General features: G+C 42.9%; 1 protein-coding gene across 2 annotated transcripts in view; it reads right to left on the reverse strand.

Moving 5' to 3' along the window:
• Positions 1-19,450, reverse strand: part of LOC118384163 (collagen alpha-1(XI) chain) — a 94,766-nt gene extending 75,316 nt beyond the window's left edge. Inside the window, exons 1-2 of one of the 2 annotated variants that reach the window (XM_052518825.1) lie at positions 19,149-19,450; positions 2,574-2,741 (exon numbers count right to left, since the gene is read on the reverse strand). In XM_052518825.1, coding sequence (XP_052374785.1) covers positions 2,574-2,741; positions 19,149-19,233 — 253 coding nt within the window. In that variant the 5' untranslated portion in view covers positions 19,234-19,450. The remainder of the gene's footprint in view (positions 1-2,573; positions 2,742-19,148) is intronic. The other variant, XM_052518826.1, reaches the window with a different exon arrangement.
• Between the last annotated feature and the right edge of the window lie 605 nt (positions 19,451-20,055).

The following is a 20,055-nucleotide window of genomic DNA, read 5'->3' on the forward strand; positions in this document are numbered from 1 at the left end:
ATATGGTAGGAAAAAATCCAAAGAAAAACCAACCAGAATTTATTTTTGAGAGCCCATGCTCTTACAATGGAAAGCATCGGGGCATATGCAATTCCAGTTCCCAGATTGCAATTCCTATGGCTTCTACTAGATTTCAAAAGTATTTGTTCAAGGTCTCAGGCTTGTTTCTTCCCAATCGAGGAAGAACTTTTTAGTACTAGCAGCCAGAGTTGGAAATCAGTCTGTACGCGTGCGATGAAGAGGATGCGCACCTGATAATTTTGCTTTCCTAGTGAACATACTTCTTTCCGTATGAAATATGATAGTTTAATTACCTTTTAGGGTACCTGAGGATTAAATAGAAACGTATTTTGACTTGTTTTAACAAAGTTTAGTGGTAGCTTTTTGTATTCCTTTCTCTGCATGTTAAACAAGTAGATTACTCAAATCGACGGCGCCGACTTGGAATATAAAGAAGGGTTTTATCTAACAAAATGACCATACATGTTGTAGCTGGGACCCTTTGGATTGCAAATCAGAGGTAGATTTTCAAAAAGTAAGTGATCATTTAATGGCTATGAAGCCTGTGCCGGTGGAAAATATGTTGATGTGGGGAGCCGTCCTCAAACAATTGCACGGCATGCTTTCGCTGTAAAGCTTATTGTAAATCGGAAAATGCAGTTAGATGAACAAGACTTTAAGCTTTTAACCGATATAAGACACTTGTATGTACCTAAATGTTTAATATCCATAATTGTTATGATTATTTATTTGAATTGCGCGTCCTCCAATTTCACAGGAAGTTGTCGACAGGTGTCCTGCTGGCAGGATGCAATTTCTGTATCCAATTAAATAATATTCAAGTCAGTCATACAGTCATACAGTCAGTCATACAGTCAGTAATACAGTCATACAGCCATACAGTCAGCCATACAGCCATACAGTCATACAGTCAGTCATACAGTCATTTAGTCAGTCATTCGGTCAGCCATACAGTCAGCCATACAGTCATACAGTCAGTCATACAGCCAGTCATAGTCATTTAGTCAGTCATACAGTCAGTCATACAGTCAGCCATACAGTCAGTCATACAGTCATTTAGTCAGTCATACAGTCAGCCATACAGCGATTTATACAGTTAGTCATACAGTCAGTAATACAGACCGTCATACAGTCATTAAGTCAGTCATACAGTCAGCCATACAGTCAGGCATACAGTCAGTCATACAGCCAGTCATACAGTCATTTAGTCAGTCATACAGTCAGTCATACAGTCAGACATACAGCCAGCCATACAGCCAGTCATACAGTCATTTAGTCAGTCATACAGTCAGTCATACAGTCAGTCATACAGCCAGCCATACAGTCAGCCATGCAGACATTTCTACAGTTAGTCATATAGTCATTTAGTCAGTCATACAGTCAGTCATACAGTCAGTCATACAGTCAGTCATACAATAAGCCATACAGTCAGTCATACAGTCAGTCATACAGTTAGTAATTTAGTCAGTCATACAGCCAGCCAGACAGTCAGCCATACAGTCAGTCATACAGTCAGTCATACAGTCCATCATACAGTTAGTCATACAGTCAGCCGTACAGTCAGTCATACAGTCAGTCATACAGTTAGTCATATAGTCATTTAGTCAGTCATACAGTTAGCCATACAGTCAGCCATACAGTCAGTCATACAGCTAGTCATACAGTCAGTAATTTAGTCAGTCATACAGTTAGTCATATAGTCAGCCATACAGACATACAGTCAGTCATTTAGTCAGTCATACAGTCATTTAGTCAGTCATACAGTCAGACATACAGTCAGCCATACAGTCAGTCATACAGTTAGTCATTTAGTCAGTCATACAGCCAGCCATACAGTTAGTCATACAGTCATTTAGTCAGTCATACAGTCAGTCATATAGTCAGCCATACAGTCATACAGTCATTTAGTCAGTCATACAGTTAGTCATATAGTCAGCCATACAGTCATACAGTCAGTCATTTAGTCAGTCATACAGTCATTTAGTCAGTCATACAGTCATTTAGTCAGTCATACAGTCATTTAGTCAGTCATACAGTCATTTAGTCAGTCATACAGTCAGACATACAGTCAGTCATACAGTTAGTAATTTAGTCAGTCATACAGCCAGCCATACAGTTAGTCATACAGTCATTTAGTCAGTCATACAGTCAGACATACAGTCAGCCATACAGTCAGTCATACAGTTAGTCATTTAGTCAGTCATACAGCCAGCCATACAGTTAGTCATACAGTCATTTAGTCAGTCATACAGTCAGTCATACAGTGGAGAACACAGTAGGTGTTGACTGACTGTATGGCTGACACACTACCCTGTGGACTCCCACACTGGCAAGACCCACTGCCCCTCCCAAAATAACAATATCACACATCTGAACTTCAATGAATAATAATAATGGCCTGTGCTACTACACCCTAAGAACTACGCCCATGGAGAAGAGGGAGAACAAAGTCAGGTCCGTTGTGTTACAGTGAAGCTTAGGATTCACTGCAATTACCACACATACACCATGACTCATTGGATGTGTACTACATCTCTACAGATTATTGTTACCTGGGAAGAGCTGTTTGGTGGGTGCACTGAGCTGGATCTTCTTGTCTATTCTATAGGCCATGTCTGTCTCCTCCATGTCCTTCCTGCTGGTGCAGAGGCCAGCCTCCATGGACACCCCCTCCATGTGGTCCGACAGCTCCAGCACCCGCAGCACATCGATGGGATCAGCTGCATACGAGAGAGAAGGAGACACGTCAGTACACAGTGATACAATAACACATACTTCATGTGATAAATATGATGTCTTCACACCTTGTACTGAAACTAAAGCCAAGCCAACAGATTTTTATAAGCTATCTGTCCAAATTTCTGTTCAGTTCCGCTTATGATATTCAGACATTTGAGGGAAAAACTAAATCATCATAATTTTGGACCTTAGGATTCTCACAGCAGCTGTAAGCATGTTGTTTTCAACCAGTACAGTCACCGATATGATATTTGGCTGTCTGGCTACACTTAGTAGTAGAAGGCTGTGTTCTTTACAGCAGAGAGAACTGCCAGTTCGGAGGAGCTGGTGGGAACCTGTGTGTGTGTGTGTGTGTGTGTGTGTGTGTGTGTGTGTGTGTGTGTGTGTGTGTGTGTGTGTGTGTGTGTGTGTGTGTGTGTGTGTGTGTGTGTGTGTGTGTGTGTGTGTGTGTGTGTGTGTGTGTGTGTGTGGCGGGGGGGATTAGAGGAGACAGAGACAGGCCCACTCAGTGCTGAAAGCAGCAGTCCTGCAGGTGGCCTTCTGTTCCGGAGCTATTATTATGGGATCCAGCCATGACTCCGCCTACTGTATAATCCTGCTGTACACTACACCCTGGAACACACATGACAGCTGACACCTGGCTAGAGCCAGCATCCCACAGCAAGACACCTCTCTCACCATCTCTCCCATTCACAACGTTTCACTGGCATGTGCAATACACATTTATCCAGTTACAATGTGTTTATCAGGAATAAACACAAAGATAACTCTTTCAGAAGTAACATGGGAATAAAAGTTGTAGGAGTATGTACTAGTTCACACTGCTGTGTGTTCACCCCTTCGATGATAATTAAAACATGCCTGTAGTTTATTTACAGTTGGCAGTCAATTAGTCATTTATTTTGGTTTTGCTTGGTAGCCTTAGCTTCTTGTCATCTGGCTGTACCTGTGCCAAAACTCCAGTATTTCTCTTCCTACAGCTTGTTCTTTTTAAACAGTGAGCCAACATGTTTTCAACACTTTACTTCCCTAACTGATCAAAACTCATTTTCTCATGCTCTCTCTCGTTCCTCTGCAGCAGACATATAAAAAGCAATATGTTGGAACATCGAATCGCAATACATATAGAGTTGTGAAAATCGCAAATCATTTGAATCGATACCTAAGTATTGTTATAATATTGTCTTGTGAGGTCCCTGGCCATTTCCAGCCCTAACACAGACACACACACACACAGCTTATGGGGAGACTGGCAACGCTGGCAACGCACAATTGAGCATTCCAGCCATTTAAAAGGAGGATCCTAAATTGAAGTTGCCCCCTGTAGCTCTTTCTCTCCCCTCCTCTCTCCATGCTACACTTTCTACTTTTCTTCTCTCTGTTAATTAAACATGTGGTGAGAATTTAACCAGTGCCCACTCGCTGCTTGCAGAAAAACACCCTGTTAGCTTTTATGGCATTATTTATTTGCATAGCAGAGACCTTTTATTCCCAGCAGCTCAGATCTCACCCACAGAGCACCCATAGAATGGTAACAGGCTGCACTGTAAATAAGTTAAGCTGTGAATTAAATCCAGACTGAGTCTGAAACACAATGGAAAACATCAGGTACTGATTTAAAGGTCCGTAAGACAGAGCAGCTTAAATTCTACTTTGATATGGGAGTCATAAACAATCCCTATAAATGATTTAATTACAGGAGTTGCTGCTTGCTCCTAACAAACACAACTGTCTGAGCGTACGCACAGAGTGACAGCCTTACAGCCTTACTCATGCTGATGCTCATTCCCACAGTCCTCGCCTGCCCTCGCCCACACATAGACATTTATGATGTCTTTTCAAATCCAGCCTAATTGCCCTGCCATGAACCAAGAAGTAAATACCAGTGAATAATTTATCAGGTCAAGCTGGTCACACACATACAGTGTGCACACACACACACACACACACACACACACACACACACACACACACACACACACACACACACACACACACACACACACACACACACACACACACACACACACACACACACACACACACACACACACACACACACACACACACACACACAGGTCATAAGGCAATGATGTTTGGAACAGCCAAAACAGCATTTTAATCTGCAGCATGGGTCTAATTATGACAGGCCTTTGGAGACAGACAGACTCAAAACACCTGACAACTGGACTCAAAACAACAATAACTCAATCACTCAGTCTTGTCTAAACTATCCAATCCCAAAGGCTCTTTAGTCCAAATTCTTCAATCCTATGGGCTGTCTTGTCCAAACTATCCAATCCCAAAGGCTCTCTAGTCCAAATTCTTCAATCCCCTGGGCTCTCTTGTCCAAACTATCCAATCCCAAAGGCTCTCTAGATCAAATTCTTCAATCACATGGTCTCTCTTGTCCAAACTATCCAATCCAAAAGGCTTTCTAGTTCAAATTCTTCAATCGCAAGGTCTCTCTTCTCCAAACTATCCAATCCTCAAGGCTCTTCTCCAAACTATCCAATCCTCAAGGCTCTTCTCCAAACTATCCAATCCTCAAGGCTCTTCTCCAAACTATCCAATCCTCAAGGCTCTTCTCCAAACTATCCAATCCTCAAGGCTCTTGTCCAAACTATCCAATCCTCAAGGCTCTTCTCCAAACTATCCAATCCTCAAGGCTCTTCTCCAAACTATCCAATCCTCAAGGCTCTTCTCCAAACTATCCAATCCTCAAGGCTCTTCTCCAAACTATCCAATCCTCAAGGCTCTTCTCCAAACTATCCAATCCTCAAGGCTCTTGTCCAAACTATCCAATCCTCAAGGCTCTTCTCCAAACTATCCAATCCTCAAGGCTCTTGTCCAAACTATCCAATCCTCAAGGCTCTTCTCCAAACTATCCAATCCTCAAGGCTCTTCTCCAAACTATCCAATCCTCAAGGCTCTTGTCCAAACTATCCAATTCTCAAGGCTCTTCTCCAAACTATCCAATCCTCAAGGCTCTTCTCCAAACTATCCAATCCTCAAGGCTCTTCTCCAAACTATCCAATCCTCAAGGCTCTTGTCCAAACGGAGAATGTCCATGTAAAAGGACCCGTGAGCAGCAACATGAAGTTCATAGGAGCATATATCAAATTGGGTGTCAAATGAAAGCTAAGAGTCTATATTTTGGGGAAATGAAGGCATAGATACATTTTTCAATCGTTTTCATCCTAAAAATGAGGCATAAGTAAAGACTTCTTGTCAAACAGATGGAAAAGATGTCTTCGGAAACATCTAGGGAAAAAGTCTTAAAATGTATTAGAAATACATTAAAATGCAATAAAGTTGACGTAAAGACCACTTCCAACTAATATCAATATTTTGTCTTGTAATTCCATGACCAACAACACAAATATCTTTAAGATAGCACAGTACAGTACATTACAGTACAGTGAGTAGAGCACAGTAGAGTACACTACAATACAATACAGTAGTATAGTACAATACAGTACAGTAAAGAAAAGTAGAGTATAGCACAGTAGAGTACAGTATATTGTACTGTATGCTACTGTACTGAACTATACTCTACTGTACTCTACTCTACTGCACTGTACTGAACTCTACTCTTCTGTGCTGTGCTGCGCTGTGATGTCCAAGAGAATGTAAGGAGAATGACATTCACATTCATAATTCTCCATTTCTGTGTAGTATAGATCAGGGACCCATGATGTCACCGTATTTACATCCACTTCACGAACTGTAGTTCAATAACCAAAATAGACGTTTTCAAACTCAAGGTGCCATGTCATAGTTGACATCCCATTCTTTCTGCAAACATCTTTGAATCTTCATTTGGAGCAGATATTTTTTGAAAACGTGGTCGCATTAAAATAGATCTGTACAGTTCTTCCACTAAATGGGTCTTTTTCGCTGGAAATTGTTAAATGCAGTCCTTGTGCATAGAGTTGTTTGGCATAATAAAAATATTATGTAAAGTATAACTAATGTATAACACAACACAGCATACATTACCAAACATAACATCCACATGAATAATGTACAGAGAGCCTCCTATCTGACCTTTGACCTCGGACAGTAGTCCAAATGTGCAATGCCATGTGGGAAAACAATGAGAAGAGCAGGAGAAATTCCTCTTCTGAAAGAAACAATCTTCACAATGAGGTGCCACACACACACACACACACACACACACACACACACACACACACACACACACACACACACACACACACACACACACACACACACACACACACACACACACACACACACACAATGATACTCCACAGAACTTTGTTACACAAAGAACAATACTATATATTTTTAACATTTTTAAATTGAACCTTTATTTAACTAGCCAAGTCAGTTAATAACAAATTATTATTTACAATGACGGCCTACACCGGACAAACTATAGCCAAAGACTCAGAAATATTCAAATGAATATGAAACATCCAACTATTTTGGACGGCAATCAATACAAATGCAAGAGATGGAATCTTTTAGACCAGATAATCTCTAGCATTCTGGGAGCAAGAAGGAAGGAATTCACCAGTGAGGGGATAAAAGGGATAGAACATCCCAACGACCACAAACAGACAGACGCTAATCAAACACAGCAGTGACACAGATGGACGGCTGAGCGCTAACCTCTCACCCCCACTACCCTACCCCTCCCTACCTCCTACCCTACTGTCCCAGAGCCCCCATTGTTCCCACAGTATAGCAGCTACAGTTGCTCCATGGGGGAATTTACACAGGCCTGGGGAATGTTCCTTCTCCTCCTCTCCTTTCCCCTGGCCTGGTGTCGTAAAGCATCCCTGGACGAGCAGAGCTGTTGGCAGGAGGCCTTGTGAGGTCTGGAGCCGCCCCAACATCAACAGTGATTTACTCCTCAGGACTGGTGCTGTCTGTCATCTACCTGTCTTTCCTGCAGCGATGCTTCCTCCGCCAGCATCACCTGTCTGAATCTCATTAGACATCCTAATAATCCTTACCTCACTTTACCTGTTGGAGTCATTATGTGTATGTAGAGTGTGTTTGATCTCCCTAGCTTGGACTGAGTCAGTGATATACATACCACATCTACCTACATTACACTGGAGTGATGTGAATTCTACTGTATGTGTGGTTGTGGCCATGCACAAATAGAGATAAAGGAGTGCTTTGTTAGAACAATATGTTTTCCAGTGCCGCATAAGGTCAGAGTTCAGCCATACTGTACATATTTTCCACTCTCACCAAATTCCAGCACTCATCTAGCGAGCATGGCACTGAGTGTACAGCACACATCCCACGTGTGACATTTAGGTCTTCTTCCTCCCGTCTGTGTGTCTCCTCTTCTGGTCCTCCCTGCTGTTCCCCTCCTCTCAAAGACCATGAATCACTCAGCCTGTGTGTGTCTGAGAACAACATGTCTTCCCTACGGCAGTTAGTACTGTCCTCTCTAGTCCTCCTCTCCTCGGCCCTGGCTGACAGACAGAACAGGCCTCGGTAGGCCCCACTTAACACAGCCTCGCTCACGGAGCTCCCTCTGTCCACTGCTAATGTTACACAACAATAGTGTGATAGTGTGATGCTACATGTACTGAACATCCTTCACATACGTCCTGCAGGCAGGAAGATTGGCCACTATCTCCACATATCTATCACACATTGGCATCATTTGTTCTCTGTACCTCGACGGCTCTTCTGAAGACACTCCCAGCAGCTTCATAGTGTGCTACTAAACCTCTCTCTTTCTCTGCATACAACTGAGCACCACAACCTCTACCATGCATCATGCATGAACATACATGTAATCAGAGTGGTCTCTATTCAACCTCTTCTCTGAAGACAGTCCTTTCCCTCTGATATGAGTCACACACCACTTCCACTCCTGAAAAAAAAGGCAACAATTCCAACATTGTTCAAACACAATCACGCCTATGAACGAGGGATTTCTCCATCTGAGCATCAGGGCCGTACTGTATAAAAGCCCATTTAACCAATTGTATTATCAGCGTTATTCTGTGAGTTGAGTGGACTTTGAGCTCATGTGTTAAAGTTTGTTTACTCAACAAATTCTGCTCGAAGTGAGCTGAACTTAAACAAGCTTGTTGAGTAAAATTACTATTATTACTAACTATTATCATATTTGTTGGTTGATTTTCAGAATGATTTGTTTCAATACCTGTTTTTGCATGTACATTGATTTGTTGATTAATATTATGCTACACAAACATAAATAACATACATATTTTTCTAATCAAATCTAATCTGTTAGTAGTTGGATTTCTTGCATCTGAGATGACTGAGATTGTCATTAGGCCTGAACTTGTGGCCTGAATTGGGTCCACTGTTGTCCACGCGCATCGCGGTATTGGTCACCCATCTCCTCCACAACACAATTTGGAGCTTATACCCCCGGGTTTCAAGTCAATTCTCTCATTTTTCATGTGGCTGACATTTGGTAATGTTAAATAATGGTGTAATGGTCTATATTTTCTTGGCATTTTGTGATAATTATTGTGTAGGTTCACGTTCTACCAGTACTATTTATTTATCCGGGACGCTGTTCCGGAACGTACCAGCTTACTTTCACCCCTGGGTGGTTTTCTTTCTTTCTATTGTGTTATTGACTGTACGTTTGTTTATTCCATGTGTAACTCTGTGCTGTTGTTTGTGTCGCACTGCTTTGCTTTATCTTGGCCAGGACGCAGTTGTAAATGAGAACGTGTTCTCAACTGGCCTACCAAGTTAAATAAAGGTGATTTTTTATTTTATTTTTTTACTTTTTTTTACTGTGCATTAACAAACTTGTCTGAGAATATTTCCCAGAGCATCACACCCTGCGCTGAGGAAACCGTTCCAGTTGCACTGGGTGTAATGTGGGATCGTTTGGGATATGCATTAGAGTTTTTGTTTGTTTCAACTACTTTGAGAGTTTGATTGTGCCTGCCTGGAGTGCCAGACAGAGGGGCCAGGGTCTATCCAACTGATTCAATTGCACCAACTATTTGACAGAAGAAAAAAAATGAATCCAGATTTGATTTGGTGTTCTGTGTGATGTTTTGAGATATGCAGATCGCTCTGCCTTTATCTGCATATTACCCAGGTGTTACCAGATGTTTAAAGATCGGCCATATGGAAGTCAAGCCTTTGTATATGGACACAGGCCTTCATATTCCTACATAATCCTTTGCTACATCCTTTTAACATGTCATGCTGCATTAAAAGTCCTCAGTGATGTTTCTCCATAACAGTCGGTGATTGGTAATAAGTGAGAACAGATTAATGGGCAGTAAAAGTGAGGAAACGAGGGTCAGGAGAAAATGTCTAGAACAGCACAGACAGCATCGCTCAGAACCTCCAAGAGGGGCTAGAATTAAAAATCTAATTACCCTAAGACTAACCTCTGACCTCTATAGGTCATGGGTCACTGTGGTGTGGACAGCAAAGGTGTTGAGGCGAGGGGAGGGGGAACAAAAGAACAAGGGCACGCCAGAAACATGCTCCCACACCACCACACACACTCATGTCCACATCCATCAACTTTAAACCACATTCTAAATATAGTTTGAATAAGCACTCATAGTCCTACTCACACTCATAGTCCTACTCACACTCATAGTCCTACTCACACTCATAGTCCTACTCACACTCATAGTCCTACTCACACTCATAGTCCTTCTCACACACGTAGTCCTACTCACACTCATAGTCCTTCTCACACACATAGTCCTACTCACACTCATAGTCCTACTCACACACATAGTCCTACTCACACTCATAGTCCTACTCACACTCATAGTCCTACTCACACACATAGTCCTACTCACACACATAGTCCTTCTCACACTCATAGTCCTACTCACACTCATAGTCCTACTCACACTCATAGTCCTTCTCACACACATAGTCCTACTCACACTCATAGTCCTTCTCACACACATAGTCCTACTCACACACATAGTCCTTCTCACACACATAGTCCTACTCACACTCATAGTCCTTCTCACACTCATAGTCCTTCTCACACTCATAGTCCTTCTCACACTCATAGTCCTTCTCACACTCATAGTCCTTCTCACACTCATAGTCCTTCTCACACACATAGTCCTTCTCACACTCATAGTCCTTCTCACACACATAGTCCTACTCACACTCATAGTCCTTCTCACACTCATAGTCCTTCTCACACTCATAGTCCTTCTCACACACATAGTCCTACTCACACACTCATAGTCCTCCCTACCACTGAGGAAGTAGTTCCCGCTCAGCCCAGTCAAAACTGTTCGTCCTGGCCCCCAATGGTGGAACAAACTCCTCACGACGCCAGGACAGCGGAGTCAATCACCACCACCTTCCGGAGACACCTGAAACCCCACCTCTTCAAGGAATACCTAGGATAGGGTAAGTCCTTCTCACCTCCCCCTAAAAAGATTTAGATGCACTATTGTAGTGGCTGTTCCACTGGATGTCATAAGGTGTATGCACCAATTTGTAAGTCGCTCTGGATAAGAGCGTCTGCTAAATGACTTAAATGTAAATGTAAATGATAGTCCTTCTCACACACATAGTCCTACTCACACTCATAGTCCTACTCACACTCATAGTCCTACTCACAAACACATAGTCCTACTCACACTCATAGTCCTTCTCACACACATAGTCCTTCTCACACTCATAGTCCTTCTCACACACATAGTCCTACTCACACTCATAGTCCTACTCACACTCATAGTCCTACTCACACTCATAGTCCTTCTCACACTCATAGTCCTTCTCACACACATAGTCCTTCTCACACTCATAGTCCTTCTCACACACATAGTCCTACTCACACTCATAGTCCTTCTCACACACATAGTCCTTCTCACACACATAGTCCTACTCACACTCATAGTCCTTCTCACACTCATAGTCCTACTCACACACATAGTCCTTCTCACACTCATAGTCCTTCTCACACACATAGTCCTTCTCACACACATAGTCCTTCTCACACACATAGTCCTTCTCACACTCATAGTCCTTCTCACACTCATAGTCCTACTCACACACATAGTCCTTCTCACACACATAGTCCTACTCACACACATAGTCCTTCTCACACACATAGTCCTACTCACACACATAGTCCTACTCACACACATAGTCCTACTCACACACATAGTCCTTCTCACACACATAGTCCTTCTCACACACATAGTCCTACTCACACTCATAGTCCTACTCACACACATAGTCCTTCTCACACACATAGTCCTACTCACACTCATAGTCCTACTCACACACTCATAGTCCTTCTCACACACATAGTCCTACTCACACTCATAGTCCTACTCACACTCATAGTCCTACTCACAAACACATAGTCCTACTCACACTCATAGTCCTTCTCACACACATAGTCCTTCTCACACACATAGTCCTTCTCACAGTCCTTCTCACACTCATAGTCCTTCTCACACTCATAGTCCTTCTCACACTCATAGTCCTTCTCACTCACTCACACTCATAGTCCTTCTCACACACATAGTCCTTCTCACACACATAGTCCTACTCACACACATAGTCCTTCTCACACACATAGTCCTTCTCACACTCATAGTCCTACTCACACTCATAGTCCTTCTCACACACATAGTCCTTCTCACACACATAGTCCTACTCACACTCATAGTCCTTCTCACACACATAGTCCTACTCACACACATAGTCCTACTCACACACATAGTCCTACTCACACTCATAGTCCTTCTCACACACATAGTCCTACTCACACACATAGTCCTTCTCACACACATAGTCCTTCTCACACACATAGTCCTACTCACACACATAGTCCTTCTCACACACATAGTCCTTCTCACACACATAGTCCTACTCACACACATAGTCCTACTCACACACATAGTCCTACTCACACTCATAGTCCTACTCACACACATAGTCCTACTCACACACATAGTCCTACTCACACACATAGTCCTACTCACACACATAGTCCTACTCACACACATAGTCCTACTCACACACATACTGTAGTTCTACTCACACACACAGGCCTACTCACACACATAGTCCTTCTCACACACAAGTCCTTCTCACACACATAGTCCTACTCACACTCATAGTCCTTCTCACACTCATAGTCCTTCTCACACACATAGTCCTACTCACACACATAGTCCTACTCACACTCATAGTCCTTCTCACACACATAGTCCTACTCACACTCATAGTCCTTCTCACACACATAGTCCTTCTCACACACATAGTCCTACTCACACACATACACACACAGTACACACAAAACACACTTTGTAACAATACAAAAACATAATAGCAAACAACCCACGCTATAAAATCAGTTCAATAAACATTGTGGTTTGTTTTCTGCCTCTCAGTCTGTGTTGACTACTCAATCTGCTGCTCCGTCCTTGTCTGTCCGTTTGTCTGTCTATCATCGGTCTGTCTGGGAAACCCACTCTTCACTCACTTTCAAACAGAGAAGGAGAGATAGGCTAGAGGAACGGAGGAACGGAGAATACGATATGTCCGCTATCAAGCGAACGGGGTTTGTTAAAAGGTTTACATGGAGAGACAGAGAAATGTGTTGTGTTCGAAGAATTCTTCCAACACAACTGTGGGACAGGGGCTAGCTAGCACTGGGTCTGCTTTGAGTTATCACTGGGGAGCTTGGGAGCCATTCAAACCGTTGGTTGTGTGGGAGACCGACGTGGAATCCTCCGCCTGCTGCTATGTGCCGAATCCTAGCTCTCCTCTCTCCTACATGCTCCAACACACACACACAATACACACACACACTCATCCATGCTCCAACAGCTCAGGAACACGGACAGAACATGTGTGAGCCTGACGGATCTGAGCATGTGGGTTCTTTCACTGATATGCTATCAGTCCATTCTGTTCTGTAGAGTACAAGCTCACTCATAATAACAGTCTCATTCAGGTCGATTTTGTCTCTACATTGCCACCTCTTTGCATATTTGTAACAGTGATTACTCTGTGAGTTGTGAATGTGGGTCAGTAGCTAATCTCAGTGGCAAGGCTAAGGGTCAATATGTGCGTGGAGGAGTGTGTGAGTGGAGAGTGTGTGTTGTCTGGACAGATTTGAGTTTGGTTCCACATCTCCCTTCCTCGCACGTCACCCTGACATTCTTCTAGCTCCACAGTTTGTTCTGCTGATGTTTACTCACTGCATGAGATGAGGGCCAGACTGGCCTACTGCCCGCTGGCCCCATAGAGGAAACACCTGCCCCGGGGCTCTCTGTCCACTATACACTCACCGCACACACACACGGACACACACACACACACACGGACATACATACACACACACGGACACACACACACACACGGAGAGAGAGAGACACTTGCACGCACGCACGGGGACACACAGAGACACTTGCACGCACACACACACACACACAAATACAACAAATTCCAGTCAATTCTTACAATCAATCACTCTCTCAAACATCTTAACATTGAGTTAGCATGGTGTGCAATACCAGAGCTCCCGCAACCAAAACATGCCACTCCCACCCTTCACAAACATGCTACATGGATTGCACATGTGTACTTGTACAGCACAGGAGGTTGGTGGCAACTTAATTGGGGAGGATGGGCTCGTGGTAATGGCTGCAGGGGAGTAGGTGGAAAGAATCAAATACATCAAATGCATGGTTTCCATGTGTTTGATACCATTCCTTTTACTCCGTTCCAACCTTTATTATGAGCCGTCCTCCAATCAGCAGCCTCCACTGTTGTACAGGCAGTTTCTCTTTGTTCACTCCACTCAGTTGTTGACGATAACTTGATGCATTTCTTGCTATTGTAAAGCTGGTTTACTGTGGTTCACGTTGCACTATACCCTGTTAAAGTTTACTACCTGGTGTCAGTGCTTACAGTAATGGACACTGACTGGGCCGTATGAAGAGGACGTTGTATCCAAGTAAAAACAGCCAGGCCATCCGTATAATTTGACTTGTATATTGTTAAGATAAGACTGCAGATGGTTCTGGTCAGATAGCTAACTAACTGTAAAGATTCCCTAGGAGGTTAAGATATGATGTATGGCTCTGATAAGGCTCGACCTGGAATAAAGGCCTGTATGACAGGCTGGAGGACACCACAGAGAAAGGGGACTGTTCCGTATGGGTCTCTTTGTGCAGAAAGGGCCTCAATCCCCATTCTTCTAAGAGAGGAATGAGCCGTCTACAGCTCTGAAACATAGAGACCCGTAGCTGGGCTGGGGGAGGAGTGCTTCTTCTTCTTCTGTTTCTGGAAGCCAGATGTTTATTGCTTTGCAAAGATTTTTGACAGAGATGTTTGATATTGTTTACACATATTGGATGTCAGGAGATTCCTATTTCTAACAGTTTTGCAGAAAAAAGGCAAAATGCCAGCCAAGATCCACAACAACAGAACAGGGGACACATGTCTTTGTTTCAGGTGGAGATAATAACAAGCACTTCAGCATCTTTTCATGTTTCACATCTTTCCATTAGGAACACGATTCCTGTGACAGCGGATGCTGATAGCACTAACAGGCATCAAACTTTCCTCTCCTCTTTTTAGTTTCTTTCTAAAACGGTCCTCTTTTTTCATTGGTTTCTATTTTTCCAGGCTCATTTGTAGCGTGATCAAAGAGGAACATGACTTGTCCTCTCCTCTGGGAGTCTGGTGCAGGATCAGCAAGGCGGCAGGATCAAATGGGATTCAGAGAGGGGACTGCACGCGTGAATTCCCCTCTGTCATACTGCCAGGATGGGGAAGGTGGGGGGAGGCAGGGGGGGACACAGGGAGGGAGGAGAATGTAGATGAGGAGGAGATGCAGCATATGAAATCTAAACAAACCCCCTCTTTCCTGTGTCTTTCAACAGCAAAAGAAAAAGAAGAGAAAAGAAAGGAGAGATTGAAAAAATGTGAAGGGGCCGAGGAACAGAGGAGTCACAAACTGTGGACGTGTGCAAGAATGTCTCTCTTCCTGTCGTCAAACATGACGACAAAGCACAGTCTTGATGCTCTCCCAGGCACATGTGAAAACATTCTCCCACTCACACTGGCCCAGTCCACACATTATCAAACACCATCACTTATCCTGTACTGTCATATCAGCACAGTAGAGCAAGACCATACAATTCCCCACAGCTCCAACATGTTCAAGCCATCATACTATTCTCTGACTCACAATATCATCCCTCATTACAGACAACCCAACCACACCAACACAAACAACAGGGTCTCAAATAAGTAAGCATTTGGCGGTAAAGTCTAGCCTCTATAATGGAGCACCTGCAAGGAAACAGTCAAATGCTGCGGGTCTAAGACACTGAAAAAAACACTACCTAAGGGCGTAGCTTTATTGCTGCTCATGGCAGGCCTAATAGCCCAAGTGTGGCAGACGTCTAGTTGAGTTCAGACTCTCAGTTCAAACTGTCATCTGAAGTTTTTATTGGTAGTATTATACAGTGCCTTCAGAAAGTATTCAGATCCCTTGACTTTTTCCACATTTTGTTACGTTACAGCCTTATTCTAAAGTTGATTAACTTGTTTTTTTCCCCCTCATCAATCTACACACAATACCTCATAATGACAAAGCAAAAACAGGTTTTTAGAAATGTTGGCAAATTTGTTAAAAATAAAAAACTGAAATATTAAATTTACATAAGTATTCAGACCCTTTACTCAGTACTTTGTTGAAGCACCTTTGGCAGCGATTACAGTCTCGAGTTTCTCCCATTCTTCTCTGCAGATCCTCTCAAGCTCTGTAAGGTTGGACGGGGAGAGTTGCTTCACAGCTATTTTCAGGTCTCTCCAGAGATGTTCAATCGGGTTTAAATCCGGGCTCTGGCTGGGCCACTCAAGGACATTCAGACACTTGTCCCGAAGCCACTCCTGTGTTGTCTTGGCTGTGTGCTTAGGGTCATTGTCCTGTTGGAAGCTGAACCTTCTCCCCATTCTGAGGTGCTGAGCGCTCTAGAGCAGGTTTTCATCAAGGATCTCTCTGTACTTTGCTCCGTTCATCTTTCCCTCGATCCTGACTAGTCTCCCAGTCCCAGCTGCTGAAAAACATACCCACAGCATGATTCTGCCACCAGCATATTTCCTCCAGATGTAATGCTTGGCATTCAGGCCAAAGATTTCAATCTTGGTTTCATCAGACCAGAGAATCTTGTTTCTCATGGTCTGAGAGTCTTTCGGTAACCTTTGGCAAACTCTAAGTGGACTGTCATGTGCCTTTTACTGAGGAGTGGCTTCCGTCTGGCCATTCTACCATAAAGCCCTGATTGGCAGAGTGCTGCAGAGATGGTTGTCCTTCTGGAAGGTTCTCCCATCTCCACATAGGAACTCTGTTAGAGTGACCATCGGGTTCTTGGTTACCTCTCTGACCAAGGCCCTTCTCCTCCGATTGCTCAGTTTGGCTGGGCGGCCAGCTCTAGGAAGAGTCTTGGTGGTTCCAAACTTCTTCAATTTAATAATGATGGAGGCCACTGTGTTCTTGGGGACCTTCAATGCTGCAGAAATGTTTTGGTACCCTTCCCCAGATCTGTGCCTTGACACAACCCTGTCGCTGAGCTCTACGGACAATTCCTTCAACTTTATGGCTTGGTTTTTACCCTGACATGCACTGTCAACTGTGGGACCTTGTATACACAAGTGTGTGCCTTTTCAAATCATGTCTATACAATTGAATTTACCACAGGTGGACTCCAATGAAGTTGTAGAAACATCTCAAGGATGATCAATGGAAACAGGATGCACCTGAGCTCAATTTCGAGTCTTATAGCAAAGGGTCTGAATAGTTATTTAAATAAGGTATTTCTGTTTTTTATTTTTAATAAATTAGCAAACATTTCGAAAAACCTGTTTTCGTGTTTGTCATTATGGGGTATTGTGTGTAGATTGTTGTGGATTTTTTTATTTTTTTAATCCAATATTAGAATCAGGCTGTAACTTAATAAAATGTGGGAAAAGTCTAGGGGTCTGAATACTTTCCGAAGGCAATGTATAATGGCTTCATACCTGCAGTGGCAGCTGAGCATGCCCATAAGCCTGTGATCAGGCCACAAACATAAACAGGCCTCACCATATCTTTGTTATGTAGGTAGAACATGGAGGCATGTTGTCATGGCTCCAGAACTAAAAGCAACAGAAATCGGCTCCTTCCAATCAGGGTGTGCATACACTAATTTCGCAGCTGGTCTAAACCCAAAACCCAAATTCTCGATAATACCTTATTTCCTCCATAGTATCTAATCCTATTAAAATCTGTTATATTAATGAGCTGGATCTAGAATATCAAAGGAATAAAGTTAGGCATAAAGGTTTATAAGGAAACTGAAATGCTCCATCTCCATCATACCATACCAATTACACAAGAACAACACTGTGACAAACAACAACATGTGTTATGAATTAATACATGTTTAGCAAATGGCTCGAAGACCGTTTTTTAAATTATGAATAGTCACACCAAGCTCCTTTTCGTGAAGCCCATGTGAGCACCTTTTAAAACAGCTCCATGACAAGAATTTGAATCTACTCAGGTCGGTCAGTGTTCTGTCATTCACCTCCTTCTAAAACCAACATTAAACCGTTTCACAGTAAACCGACACCGGTCACGAGCAAACGCAAACATGACAGAGTGTTCCAGGGGTAATCGCTTCGCTCCTCACTCACAGAGAAAACTGAGCCCAACATCCAAATGGATGAAGCATACAAGAATGGACATGGGTTAGAGGACACATTAATATGCAAAAACAAAACGATGCTAAATTATTATAATTAACTTGCAATGAGAGGAATTTGACAAACTGAGGTAACCATCCATCACACACCGCCAATGCGTAGTGACGCACAGAATAGGCTATACATTATGAATAATGCTTGATTTATAAAACGTAGACTTCTTGATTTATACATGTTTTGCTTTACATTAAAAAAATACTTTAAAATGCCCAAATTACAGCGAGGGGAAGAGTTGCCATTTGTATTATTTTAAGGGGTTTAACAAATCATTAAATACTGCTTTCGAAATTTATCCCGAGCCGGAGCAACCCAGTGGACAAATTCAAACCAGAATCGTCAAATATCCAATGAGATCAGACGGAGCCTTTTACAATTACATTATTACGCGGCTAACAAAATATTAACGAGTGCGAAGTTGCGACCAAATTCACACCTTATATACTTTTGTTTGGTTTCTGTTGAAGCGTCCAGAACTTTCTATAAAGAAATGGGGTAGCAAGTTTACCGAACATGACATTTTGTAGCCTATTATCAACAAAGAAAATGAATCAAATGGTCCACTACCCTTGTCAATCCATACAATGAAACGATCACTTTGTTTATTAGCAGGTGCATTCCAACATATACTTTACCAGCTTGTGCCGTAGTTGCGTGGAACATTATGATAAGAAATAGCTGTATTCTCCTGCACGCCGCCGTCCTCTTTAAATGGTCCATATTTCACAGCAGAGACCCCCTTGCCTCCGCCACAGAACTTTATGAAACAAAACTAGATGAGAAAGGAGCTACGCAGCCATGCGTAGTGAATGGAAAGAACCCAGTGCGGCACTCGAACAGTGCACATTCGCTCTGCAGTTTCGCTTGCTTTGTTTTTTTGGAGGATCCTCTCCTCTCTTCACTCTCTGTCCCTCATTCAATTTCTCCCTCTCATCCTCCCTCTTTCTCGCTCCCCTCCCTCCTCCTGCTCCCCCCTCCCTCCCTTCTCCTCCTTTACCCATATAGGACGGTGTCTCGCGACTCTAACGGGAAGGGATGAAAAATGATGCTTTCAAAGGTCTGGCGGACGCACGTTTATGAGGCTACTGCTGGTAATTTGCTATGTCGCACCTGTATTACTGATGATCAGTGATCCAGTCAGACTCAGCACTTCCTTTCACCACTACTGTTCTGTGTTACTTGTCATGCTGCAAGATGTTAAAAACGTTCTGTCTGTTACTGCAGGGTATTCAAAGGGTCCGCAGAGTTACTGCAGGGTGTCCGCGGTAATATACAATAGATATATTTTCCAAAAGTGGTAAAATACATTTTATTTTATTTTTATAAACCACCCGCAAGTGGCAAGTACCACTGGCTGCTGATAAACTTTCTTGACTTGGTCATTCATTTTTGCCAACACATACCTAACCTTTGTTTAAACAGCTAAACAGCTGCTATCTACAGTTGAAGTCGGGAAGTTTACATACACCTTGGCCAAATCATTTTAACCTCAGTTTTTCACAATTCCGGACATTTAATCCGAGCAAACATTCCCTGTCTTAG

This window comes from Oncorhynchus keta, chromosome 5, assembly GCF_023373465.1.
Source record: "Oncorhynchus keta strain PuntledgeMale-10-30-2019 chromosome 5, Oket_V2, whole genome shotgun sequence".
Taxonomy (NCBI): domain Eukaryota; kingdom Metazoa; phylum Chordata; class Actinopteri; order Salmoniformes; family Salmonidae; genus Oncorhynchus; species Oncorhynchus keta.